At 48.7% G+C, this 11,986-nt stretch overlaps 2 protein-coding genes across 2 annotated transcripts; one reads left to right on the plus strand and one right to left on the minus strand.

Moving 5' to 3' along the window:
• Positions 1 to 1,009: 1,009 nt before the first annotated feature.
• LOC119362229 (protein trichome birefringence-like 28) lies at positions 1,010 to 4,256 on the plus strand. Its single transcript, XM_037627428.1, has 4 exons — positions 1,010 to 1,728; positions 1,825 to 2,211; positions 2,326 to 2,481; positions 3,635 to 4,256. The coding sequence occupies exons 1-4, from the start codon at positions 1,037 to 1,039 to the stop codon at positions 4,035 to 4,037; spliced, it is 1,638 nt and encodes a 545-aa protein (XP_037483325.1). The 5' UTR covers positions 1,010 to 1,036; the 3' UTR covers positions 4,038 to 4,256.
• Positions 4,257 to 5,242: 986 nt separating this feature from the next.
• On the minus strand, positions 5,243 to 11,387 carry LOC119362227 (probable AMP deaminase). The gene is made up of 19 exons (XM_037627427.1): positions 11,037 to 11,387; positions 10,274 to 10,458; positions 9,679 to 9,859; positions 9,251 to 9,429; positions 9,108 to 9,159; positions 8,890 to 9,017; positions 8,522 to 8,701; positions 8,346 to 8,413; positions 8,123 to 8,265; positions 7,889 to 7,950; positions 7,597 to 7,710; positions 7,272 to 7,412; positions 6,727 to 6,879; positions 6,587 to 6,640; positions 6,400 to 6,510; positions 6,147 to 6,320; positions 5,977 to 6,057; positions 5,779 to 5,877; positions 5,243 to 5,670 (listed from the first exon to the last, which is right to left on the minus strand). The coding sequence occupies exons 1-19, from the start codon at positions 11,338 to 11,340 to the stop codon at positions 5,602 to 5,604; spliced, it is 2,478 nt and encodes an 825-aa protein (XP_037483324.1). The 5' UTR covers positions 11,341 to 11,387; the 3' UTR covers positions 5,243 to 5,601.
• Between the last annotated feature and the right edge of the window lie 599 nt (positions 11,388 to 11,986).

The raw sequence follows: 11,986 nt of genomic DNA on the forward strand, positions 1-11,986 counted from the left end.
GCTAGGAGGAACAACCGCAGGAGTGGAGTCCCGCGCTGCCATTGTCTACCCTCCAGACATCGGCGCCACGGCCACGAGACGCCATATCCCCATCGCCCCCTTTACCAGCGGCGCACGAGCTTTCTCGGCAGACGCCTCTGTGGACGACGAGGGGAGAGGGGAGGGAGGAAGGGGTGTCGGCGGGGAGGGGGTGCTAGGGTTTGTTCCCCTATCTTCCTGGAGGAGGCGACACGAGGGAGCCCTCGATGTGGGGGAAAGAAAAAAAATCATATGGAATGTAATCCTATATAATAAGTCGAACAATACAAGTGGGGGGAAAATGAAAATACTTTGAATCAAACATCTGTAGCGGATGGATGGAATCCAAACGCACCTAGATCACTGCAATGACAGATACACCATGAGAGGAGAATGTTGTACCCTTCTGTTTCACAGTGTGTGCCTCCATCTTTATTCCCCACAAGCCCAGATGGCCCCAAGAATCTACAGCGTTTGTACACGTAGAGGCACACCAGCCATGTTCTCCATCGATTTCATAAGATGCTATTTCGCTCTCCTTTGTTTTTTGCGACCCCATTGACTGTGTAATCCATGGGACGGATACGGTCAAGCCTCCATGATCTCCCACTGCTTAAGGTAATGTTAATGGAGGAGTAAGAAACAAGCTTACCATCACCACTAATCTACCACCAGCACCCTCCATGGCTACATGTCATGTGAGACCCACCGCCCCCCGTCCCATTCGTCCTCCCCCAATTCCACCACACAACGGTCCTCCGCTCGCTCTGCCCGTACCGTACTGTTCACAAGGGGGGCGCCCGCCGCCGGCGCTGACCGGAGCGATCCGCCTCCCCGACTACCGGCCGCGGCGAGGAGATCCCGGCTGATCTCCGGTTCCCAGACGCACCTGTCCGGCGCGCCAGCGGGAGGAGGAGGCGTCGGTCGATCTCTGCGGGGGAAAGACGCGAGCTTGAGCCTGCCTGACTTCTTGCTGGCGGCGGGGGCGAAGGGGAGGGCGGGGGCGGCAGCGGCGGCGATGCTGCGCAGGAAGTCGCCGTTCGCGGCGGCGCCGGCGGCCGCCAAGCAGGGGGAGGGGGAGGAGGCGCCCGCGCGCAGGCCCGGCGCGCCGCTCTCGCTCGCGGGCCTCCTCGTCTCCATCTTCCTCGTCGCCATCTTCCTCTACAACGAGGACTCTGCCGTCGTCAAGGCCCCAATCGCCGCCGACGCCGGCGCCGGGGACTTCCCGCTCGCCGGGGCCTCGCGCGCCAGGTCCGCCCCCGACCTCCACCTCCTCCACGAGGTCAACTCCCGCCCCCAGCAGCAGCAGCAAGAGGGGAGCGACGTGGAGGAGCGGCGTCGCCATGTGGAGCAGGTGGAGAGCGGGAGGAAAGCGAGCGACAGCGACAGCAACAGGGTGGATGCGCCCGCGAGAGCAGACAAGCGCGCCGCCCCGGCCATGACGGCGACCACCACGCCTCCTCCCAGTCCCAGCAGCGGCGGCAACACCACCAGCAGCAGCAGCAGAGCAGCGGTGGCGGCGCCGGAGCCGCCGGCGTGCAACCTGTACCAGGGGTGGTGGACGTACGACGCGGAGGCGTCGCAGGTGCCGCTGTACCGGGAGCCGGAGTGCGAGTTCCTGACGGAGCAGGTGACCTGCATGCGCAACGGCCGGCGCGACGACTCGTACCAGCGGTGGCGCTGGCAGCCCTCCTCCTGCGACCTCCCAAGGTACCGCCCACGACCACCGTCGCCATTGCCGCGCATCCATCCCCAACTCAATTCATCAGTCCAAGTACAGATCTCAACTCAAAAATCTCGCTGCAGGTTCGACGCGCGGGCGCTGTTGGAGCGGCTGCGGAACAAGAGGCTGATGTTCGTGGGGGACTCGCTGAACCGGAACCAGTGGGAGTCGATGGTGTGCCTGGTGTCGTCGGCGATCCCGTCGCGCGCCCAAAAAACCCTGGCCAAGTTCGTCGGGCCCAACGGGTCGCTCAACGTGTTCAGGGCGGCGGAGTACAACGCGACGGTGGAGTTCTACTGGGCGCCGTTCCTGGTGAGCTCCAACTCGGACGACCCGCAGGCGCACAGCGTGGCGGACCGGGTGATCGCGTGGCGGTCCATCGCCAAGCACGCCCGGCACTGGCGCGCCGCCCACTTCCTCGTCTTCAACACCTACATCTGGTGGCTCAACAACTTCGAGATGAAAGTGCTGTGAGTCCCTCCGTCCTCCGTCCGTCCGAGTGCCACTCCCGCCATTGCTGCTTGGTCCAGTGATGAAGATCGGTGTGAGTGATGAAGATGATGGAATGGTGATGGGTGTTGCAGGAAGAATCCGAGGGCGATGCCGGAGAAGTACACGCTGGTGGACCGGCCGGTGGCGTACAAGGAGGTGCTCAAGACGTGGGCCAAGTGGGTGGACCGGCACGTCGACCCCGGCCGGACCAAGGTCTTCTTCATGGGCATGTCGCCCAACCACGGCGTGTAAGTCACTCAATCACTCACTCACTCACTCATCAGCTCTCGATCAGTACTACTAGCACTTCCAACTTGTTCATTGCAAATGGTGGATTGCGTTCCCCATTTTCCGGCGATTTCTTCTGGGTTGGTAGCGGCGTCGGTCACGGGCGGGGCTGGGATTCCAAAACAAACAGGCTTCTCGGGCAGTGCTAATCCCCTTGGGGTACTAGACTATTGTATTGCCAATTTGTTTAGTGATGGCACAAATCTTGGGCAGTGGTTTCTTGTGGAAGGGATTTTGACCATGGCCACGGGTGAAGGGTAAATAATCTTGATCTCTGACTGAGCGAATGGGTGGCACGTGCTTCACATTAGGTTAGCTTCCAGCACCAACCACGGTGCCAGAGCCAGAAACTTCACAGGAGGGAGGGGAGGCATAAATCCGTAGAACCAGCACAAAATCCATCGGAGTGTAGCCGTGATGGGCGCGCACAGAGCAGTGTGCATCCGACTGCTTGTGATCAATGCGTGCGCGTACTGGCACTGGCATAAGTATAGTGAAATTAATGCCTGCATGCATGCATCTCTCCATGACAGTCCCCACTAACCTACTCCAAGAACGTTAGTACTACTGGTAGTAGTAAGGGAAGCCGTCCAAGCCCACTTTAGCAGCGACCCCTCCGTCGCTTTCTTTCCCCGTTGATGGGTCCGTCAAGCGAGTAGCCACGTTCCAAACAATGGGTCCGTCAAGGGAGTAGCCACGTTCGGAACAGCTGTGCAGCTTGATCGCTGGAGAGAGGCAGATCACACCATGTTGCCTGCTTAAACCAAGTTGAGCTTCATGTGATGTGCCGTACCGTTTTGGTCGATTTTGGCTGTCAACTTGTTTAAAATACCATATAATGATTCTACACACACGCAAATGGCATCGACAAGCACGTGAACAACATCATTCCACCAAAAGCAAGCAAAAGAAACAAACAAGCATGTGCTTGGCAGCCCGTGTGTGTGTGAGGCAAATCATGGCGATGGCAACCTAGCCTAACCTAACCTGCATCATGAGCGACAACACCTGGATCTCGCCATTGCCGGCGCCGGCGGGGGGATCTCAGCTCATCACCCACCTTGCATTGCATGCTCTGTTTTGCTGACGAATGTAATTCTGTTTGACGTGCAGGCCGGACGCGTGGGGCGGGGGCCCGGGCGCGATCAAGTGCGCGATGGAGACGCAGCCCATCCTCAATCACACGGGGCCGCTCTACATCGGCACCGACTGGCGGCTGCACGGCGCGGCGGAGGCGGTGCTGCGCTCCATGCGCCGCGTGCCGGTGCACCTCGTCGACATCACCGCGCTCTCCGAGTTCCGCAAGGACGCGCACACCTCCGTGCACACGCTGCGGCAGGGGAAGCTGCTGACCCCCGAGCAGCAGGCCGACCCGCGCACCTACGCCGACTGCATCCACTGGTGCCTCCCGGGCCTCCCCGACACCTGGAACCACTTCCTCTACGCCCAGATCGTCGCCGTAACTCCGCCGCCGGCGCAGCCTCTACTGCAGTCGTCGTCGCCGCCGTCTTCGTAGCACGTAGCCTAATTAGCAGTTGTGCTCTACTGATCTTCTTCTTTTTGTCTCCGGGTTCTCTATCTTTTTTCTTTGTGTAATCAACCAATCTGTTGTCAATCTGTGAGTAAGTAATTCTTTTGTAGAAGCACGAGAGGCTCGCAAATGTGTGTTTGGATGGTGTGGCACGATGATGAAAGGTGAAAAAGTAATAGGGGCCACCGATCTGATTAACCACTACTACTACTAGTAGTTGGATCATTATTCCTGTTTTTCACCCATGGGGGACAAGGTAGTATGTCGAGAACGGATACCCCACGAAGAACACAGATGACGTGAAGTCAGTTTCTCCGGCAAGTCCCCATCATGAATAAATATACGCAATCATCATTTTGTAACCAATGTCTCATCATTTCCTAACGAGCGTCATGGCTGCAACATCATCCTACTTCTATTGAGTTTTGTTTGAGACACCAACATGGGTATGATGCTGGCGGCAATGTGGCCTGTCACCACGTGTAATGAGTGAGGGGTGGGGGCAGCAGTGGCCACCACTGGCACTAGCATAGCATAGCATTTGTGAGTTCTCGGATGGGAGCGGCCAGCTTGCATCACCCCGGAGATCCTCATAATTAAGAGGGGCCTGTTCCAAGCGGTCCAGTTGAATCTTCTGCCCGCGGCTTTACGCTCGCAGGCACGGCGTGGCCAAACAGCGGCCGGGCCTACAGCACATGCGCAGAAAACAACCCTAACCGACACCAAACATACACTAAGGCTGGTCATAGTGAGGAGTAACTTAGACTAGTAACATACATATGTTACTAGTCTATGTTACTACCTTCATAGTGGATAGTGTCATAGGTGTGGTAACTATGGCTGGTCATAGTGGGGAGTAACTTAGACTAGTAACATACATATGTTACTAGTCTATGTTACTACCTTCATAGTGGATAGTGTCATAGGTGTGGTAACATAGTTGCCTTCATTTATTACTTTGTAGACTCATTATGCATTGGAAACCGCTATGTGATGGTAACATATTATGTTACTCTATTTGCCTCTCTCCTCATTAACTACTTGCCACATCATCCTTTTTGCTTATGTGGCATCTATGTTACTATCTATATTACTTCCACTATGACCAGCCTAATATCTGCTCAAAACATGTGTGAAATATCTTATATTGTGGGACAGAGGCTGCAACTTATGATATCAAATACTAGTCCTGTTCGAACAGAAATAACCGGTGAATCTCTCACAAAAATCAGATCAAACATGCTGTAAAACATCCGTATAAAAGCAAAGATACAATTTTATTCTGATGGTCACTAATTTGATGTATTGAGCGAGCGACGACAGATCTGATGTATGTTCCACTGAAATCCTAGAGCGTCTTCCTCCTCATCCTTCCATGCTAATATTTGCCTATACAAGCAACAGGAGTAAAAGACTCATCGAAAAGGTACTTGGGGCACTTTTCTTCTCTTTCACAGATTGCATAATAGGTTTGCTTCCTTCTCCCAAAGCCCAGAAAACGGGGTGCCATGCCTGGAGCGCGTGGGCCTTGAAAACTGCCGCAAAATCTTCATCTGTCGGTTTCTTCTGGCAGCTTAACATTTCCGAAATGTATCAGCTCCATCTCGTCTTTCCAAATCTGCGGGTCCAATCACAAAGGCAATTATCAACGGAACAAACCAAACTCGCAAGCACGAGAAAAAAAGAAGATCAGATAACGCAAGCAGAAAAGGTGTGAAGTACATACGTTGTGTCGGAATTCAATCCTAATGTGAGGAACATTTGTCTGGTGGATGTCATTGCCGTCGGGACATCTTTTATAGTAGTTTCTACCAATCCAGTGTGACTAGATAAAAAGAAAAAGAAAGGCCAGAGCTTAGAGGGAGTCCATGAGTTGGGTTATGTAAGAACAGAGGAAACTGGCAAATGAATGTACAATGCATACCTTCAGCCTATGAGAGAAACCGGACTGGTACACAGAATTCCTGGCTATTTCACACAAGTCACATGAACTAAGCTTCCACAGCTGCCACAAGTAACGGTCGATCAAGAATTAGGCAGATCCGAGTGGGCACGGAACAGAGCACATAGTGGGAGGGGAGCAAAGGAATTTACCGAAGCAGCAACACTGTATTCTTCAACCAGAGGTTCTTTTGTTAGGTGAATTTGCAGAGGGTCGTCAGTTGAGAGGGAGACATTCAGGCCTCTTAAGAAAAATGTTGGGAAAGGGTTCCGGTGGTAGTCAATGAACAATGAGTTGTTGCTCAAAGGAGACATTGCAAGACCAATCTGATTGCAGGCAAAGAAATATGATTAGTTTCTTCTGAATAATGTCCTGAAAATATATATAGAAAATGACACTGCTGACCTGAGCAAGATAGTACAAGTACTGGAGGACAGGGGACTTCTTTAAATTCACCCCGTGAGCAATATTGTGAGAAGTGAGAAATGCTGCAGCAAGATGATCAATATCGCCAGCCTGAAGACAAGAAATCATTAAGACAATGTGTTCAAGTCCAATGTATAAATGTACAGATCATGCAGTATGGGTATACCTCTCCACAGTGTGGACGAAGTTTGATTGTTGTCATGCCCTTGGAATCACGAAGCTGCATACAAAATGATCTCTCTGTGTTACTTTTCAGTTTTTTATTAAATAAAGACAGCAGGAGATCTGGGTGGAAACTGTTATTACCTTATTGAGTGTGTACAAGTTAGCATAGCAATAGTACACATAATATGCATAGGCTGGATTGAAAACATTAGTCCATTGCTCAGGTGTTGGCATGTGTTTTGTTGGGCGCCTTTCTGGTTTGCTTTCATCATCCACCAAATCTAAACCAACAACCTGAAGATAATAGCATGAGAAATAACAATGGCTGGAGAAAAATGTCATGAGTGGTCTACAAGAGAATAATATCGTCAATGCACGGAGCTTGGAAGGGCCCTCTTAGTGGAGGAAATTTGGAAAAGTATTCTGCTGACTAATGGATTTTATACTGCATGCCGGTAACTTTCTCAAGATTGTCCACACTTTTTCTACTAAAGTGGAGAACAAGATTGATCTTTCAAGCATTGGTCAATAAATTTTTCTTTAATAAGACATACAAGTCAGTTGCTTTTCTATTTCATACAATTGCAAGATGACTAGATTAGTGTTGCAAGATGACTAGATTAGTGTTAAAAGCCACATCAACATAACGCAGACAAGTAACAAATATATAAAGTGCTTCCACTGACCTGTTCTAAGAAAACGTGCAGCTGAGGATGTGAAGCAGGATCAACAGTTACTTCAAAAAGTGGAAGAAAAATGTTGTCAAGGAGGTTCTGGAATGAATTAATCGTGCCCATCTCCCTGTATACATTGTAAATCCGAGGAATCTGCAGAGAAAATTAAACAACACATCAGTGCAACTACTCTGGTAAAGAAAAAGGTTAAATGCAACAGGTGATTTATGTTCCAGTCCGGTTTAGACAAAGAATATACGTTGATTAATGAATATGTTAGAGAAAATATAGAAATTAAAAGGTCGGAAATACTGAAGAGGACAACAGAGAGCGTTACCTGGATTAACCAAACAACATTCTCGCTGTACAACTCGTTATTCACTATCCAACTTGCCATCTGATCCCACTCACTTTTCTTTCTCCCATAAATAGATATTCGATACTCAGCCATCTGATAAAGATAATTGGAGTATGAGCATTAGCCAGAGCCATATAGCAAAAAAAAAGGGCTAGATCAGTGTGCAAACACTGCTTGTACATGAGTAGCCAATATTTCCGCATTAAAAATTAAAAATATGAAAAGAACTATTTCTAACACTCGAAAAAACAATAAAGAAAGAAGAAATCACCTGATATTTGCTTGCTTCAAGGTCAGCAAACACTTCTTTAGTTAATTCAGCGAGGAAGCGACCTAGTAATAAGACAGGATAATAGTTAACAAAATTGTCCGTGCAGCCTATGTTGGCGGTGATCCTAATGCCGGATATAAGTTTAACAGTAGTATAAGAGCTGAAATAAGAGAAATGAAAAAGGGAGTATAGTGATTAACGTTACACAGGCAACAAGACAAAACATATGTGCACCTTGAATAAGGTTGTCCTGCTTAAGAAAGATCTCCCTGAGGCGAGACTGGCCACATGGATTATATTTCAGATTGAACTTGTCAAAACGGTGAAATGTACTCTTATCAGCATGCACGTCCAAGAGATCGACATTGAGGTCATACCTATGAGAGAGTAAACGGGTCACTACAAAAACGTAACAAGAAGATAAATAACAGCACCATTAGATAAAGATTTCAGTTACCCAGTCAAGTCCAAACTCTCGAACACCTCCTTAAGAGTCAAATAGGTCCCATCTCTAAAAATCACAACCTACATAAATGAAATTTTGGAGCATAGGTCAAGTGGAGGACGTTATGTCTCAGGTTTATTGCTACGTGAGACAACAACAACAACTAGGCAAGAAGAAAGTGGATGTACCTCATCTGGTTCTTTCTTCAATTTTGACTTAATAAACCTCAAAAGATGCTTCTGGTTCATGCATGCAGAGTGATGAACATGAGTATCAACCTTCCTGACATTGTAGAAGTCCCTGTGTGGTGCAGCTTTCTGAGCAAGCAGCTCTCTATCGGCATTGACCATCAAATGAAGATTAAATTTCTGAAATTACACAAGCATGTAAACAGAGGTCAATGTACAGAATACAATAGCTTGCGCATGCGACATCATCAAGTTCTCAATGAGATTTATAAATCAAGCTAGCTTCACAGGCCAGTCTGGAACACATTCAATATATGCAGGCAACAATAGAGCAAATGTTTGAAAGGAACAAAGTTCAAAAGAATTACTTGCTCTAGAAGATTTAAACGGTGATGACAGACAGTTCGAATATCCCCAGCAGCCAATACACGAAGGATATAATGCATATCAGTAAAGAAGGTGGTAGCATCAGCAACAGGAAACAGTCTTTCTTTAGCTGCATCAACAAAGACAATGTGATGATCAACATGCACCAAACTAAGAAAATCACAAGAAACTAGAAGAAATGAAATGGTTTTTCACTCACAATCTTTACTGGGGTACAGATGAACAACACCATCAACCATTTCAAAGTGATGCTGAAAGAAGGAAAAACAATATTTTAGGGAAAAGGAAAGCAGATATATGTGTAGCCAGTCACTATATGCATACCTAGAGAAATGCACTTACTTCAGTTTTGGTCTGATGTTCATAGTTGAACGGGTTTGGGTTAGGTTTGGGGGTACTAGGATCAGTTATTATTTCCTTCTCCCATGGAGCAACTTCTTCTCTGAAGATGTACTTCTCTCGTAGCTCAAGACATTTTTGAAGAACTTTGTACGCTTCAATTTCATCATGAGAAGGAGTTTCTGAGGCAAAATCAAGAATAAGTACAAGAGTAGCAACATGTAAGCAAAGAACACTAGCTATAATAGATTTTATTCTAGTGATCGAGATCAACACAATCAAGCTGATACTATATATAGATAAAGTTATGGGCAAAGATGGCATGCACTGAACAGTGATGTTCGAAAACAACAAAGCTGAAAGATATAATGAGACAATCAACATTGGCCCAAAATTACTGAACAAACAGACATAAGGAGAAAAAAGCATACCAACAGCTGTAATATTGATCCTACTGAAAGTTTCATGCTCAGGTTCCTTTCGAAGTATATCAGCTGCTACTGGATTTAGCTGGATCCCATGGAGACTGCCAGTTGCACTGTGAGATCTAATCATGCTCGTTGATGGTATGTCCCCATTCTGATCCGCTTTAACAGGAACCGGGTCTGATCCCTGTGAAATTTAAAACAATGTTAGTCTATCAAGTACAGACATAACTAAGGTATATTTGCAAGTAGAAAGTTGTTTCTAAGCATGAATTTTGAGGAAATACAACAAAAAGGTTGCAGAGAAATACATATCTAAACTCTAAAGAAAAAACAATTTAGTGTGTGAGCTACATGCAACTTAACCTTACAAGCTTTTCTTGATTAATTCATATGACTCACACCAATACCTTATACCTATATACAAGGAAGTAAACCTCATAAAGTTGTGTTGGTAGACATGTTTCCATTCAAAGATTCACTTAATAACAATGAAAGTGAAGATCCTTACAAACCCAACATGTTGTCATTCAGAAAACAAATTATCTACAAAAGTAAGCAGCAAGCACTGCTTGTCAAAGCATATGCATCTTGCACTTACAATAGCCCCATTTGTGCCAACGTAAACAGCATCATCATTTTTGGAGTCCGGCTCAAGATCAACATCCTCGTCTGAATCTTCGATGCTCTCAAATGTGCTGACAGCAGGAACAGAGGATTTTGGTGTCGTTGGTCTAACCAGAGACCCAACTCTTTTGTTCGCAGCTGGAGATATAGTGGGCTTGCCTGAGTGAGTGGTAAAAAAGGCCAAAATTAGCATGAAACGTCATGTGAAATGTCTTGCAGATTACAGCTGTTACAAAACATGTTTGCTGGTGTTCAATGCTCAAAACTGCAAGTGAGGCCATGTCACAATACACACTATACACTACTGTGTCTGTTTCTATTGTTTCATCACTACACGCGAAACCATATTTGGAAACACCGAAAAGAGCTCATTTAAGTTACTGGGCTGGACACATTTCCCAGATGCATAGTTTGGAGCATCTCAAGTTCTGCCAAAGCTGAAATCCTACATAAATCTGAAGTGTACGGTATGCGAATAGGACCTAGGTAAGTGGTGAGTACTGGGCCACAATGGAATGGATAAATTAAACCGGCCAACGCTAACACCACTATTGGTCGGGAAAAAAAATCACCGCCACTGACGAACTGCATCCTAGCGCACTGAACTACTGAACAAATCACGCGGACGGGATCAGGCTTGTGAACAATCGATGCCTCGCACTACCGCAAGCGCGCACATACCGCGCCGATCACATGGCATAGGGCGGGGATGCAGGAATCAGGAGGGCGGCGCGTACCCTCTCGGCCGGTGTGGAGCGGCGGGAGCCCCGGCGGGATGGGGAGGGTGCGGCGATCGTGGTCCCGGTGCGGGGGAGGGCCGTCGTCCTCCTCCTCCGCGTCCTCCCGGTCGCAGTCGCTGTCCTCGGCGCCGTCGGGGAGCAGGCGGGCGCGGCGGCGGTGGTCGCGGTCGAGGGAGCGGGCGAAGCGGAGCAGCTGGTCGAGGGTCTTGCGGTGCATGTAGTAGGCGGACGCGGCGGCGAAGGTGGCGCCGACGAGCGCCGCGACGGCCAGGTGGAGCGCGTAGGGCGGGGAGGGCTCCATGGCGGCGAGGCGGGGGGTGGGCGACGGTGATGTGAGAGGAGCCGAGGGAGGCGGCGGCGGGGGCGCGGTTATATGAGGGGGGACGGGCTAGGGGAGTTAGGGGAAGGAAGGGCGCTGGCTGACCGGTGGGCCCCGGCTGCTGCGCACGGGAGTGGGGTTTCGTGTGCGCGTTCCCTTGGAGACACCTTGGAGTATATCCATCGTCCACCTCGGAGAAAAATGCAGCATATCCATCGGCTGTATTACTACCACTATTTTGTAATTTTTCTTGGCTACTCTTACAAATGACTGAGTTGATGATGGTGATGTATCTGTCATCCGTCATTTCTAACCATCCGATTTGTATCTAACGCACGAGATAAGTTTGGAGTATTATTAAAATCTACCCCCGTCACTTTGCTTCACATTTGCAGAAAACTTCTCAGGCTTTTATACTAGCCTAGCGCACAGAAACTTTGTTAGTTGGTGTAAATAAGAGCATCTATAATCGGACTTGGCAAATCGGACCCCTCAAACGCCTGCAGACGTGACCGAACGCGTCCGCGGACAGTGACCGGCTATGGATGCTCTAACCATGCGTCCAGGAATATTTGTAGCAGATGTACCATATTGTACTCGCCACATAGAAACGTGTATGCACATTACA

The sequence above is a fragment of the Triticum dicoccoides genome, chromosome 2B (assembly GCF_002162155.2).
Source record: "Triticum dicoccoides isolate Atlit2015 ecotype Zavitan chromosome 2B, WEW_v2.0, whole genome shotgun sequence".
In the NCBI taxonomy this organism is placed as follows: Eukaryota; Viridiplantae; Streptophyta; class Magnoliopsida; order Poales; family Poaceae; genus Triticum; species Triticum dicoccoides.

Excerpts from the sequence above, each read along its gene's own strand:
- LOC119362229 (XM_037627428.1), top strand. The coding sequence starts at position 1,037 with ATGCTGCGCAGGAAGTCGCCGTTCGCGGCGGCGCCGGCGGCCGCCAAG. Across the intron at positions 2,212-2,325 it reads AACTTCGAGATGAAAGTGCT|GAAGAATCCGAGGGCGATGC; the intron begins GTGAGTCCCTCC and ends TGGGTGTTGCAG. Across the intron at positions 2,482-3,634 it reads ATGTCGCCCAACCACGGCGT|GCCGGACGCGTGGGGCGGGG; the intron begins GTAAGTCACTCA and ends TTTGACGTGCAG.
- LOC119362227 (XM_037627427.1), bottom strand. The coding sequence starts at position 11,340 with ATGGAGCCCTCCCCGCCCTACGCGCTCCACCTGGCCGTCGCGGCGCTC. Across the intron at positions 6,880-7,271 it reads TGCACGTTTTCTTAGAACAG|GTTGTTGGTTTAGATTTGGT; the intron begins GTCAGTGGAAGC and ends TATTATCTTCAG. Across the intron at positions 6,058-6,146 it reads AATACAGTGTTGCTGCTTCG|CTGTGGAAGCTTAGTTCATG; the intron begins GTAAATTCCTTT and ends TACTTGTGGCAG.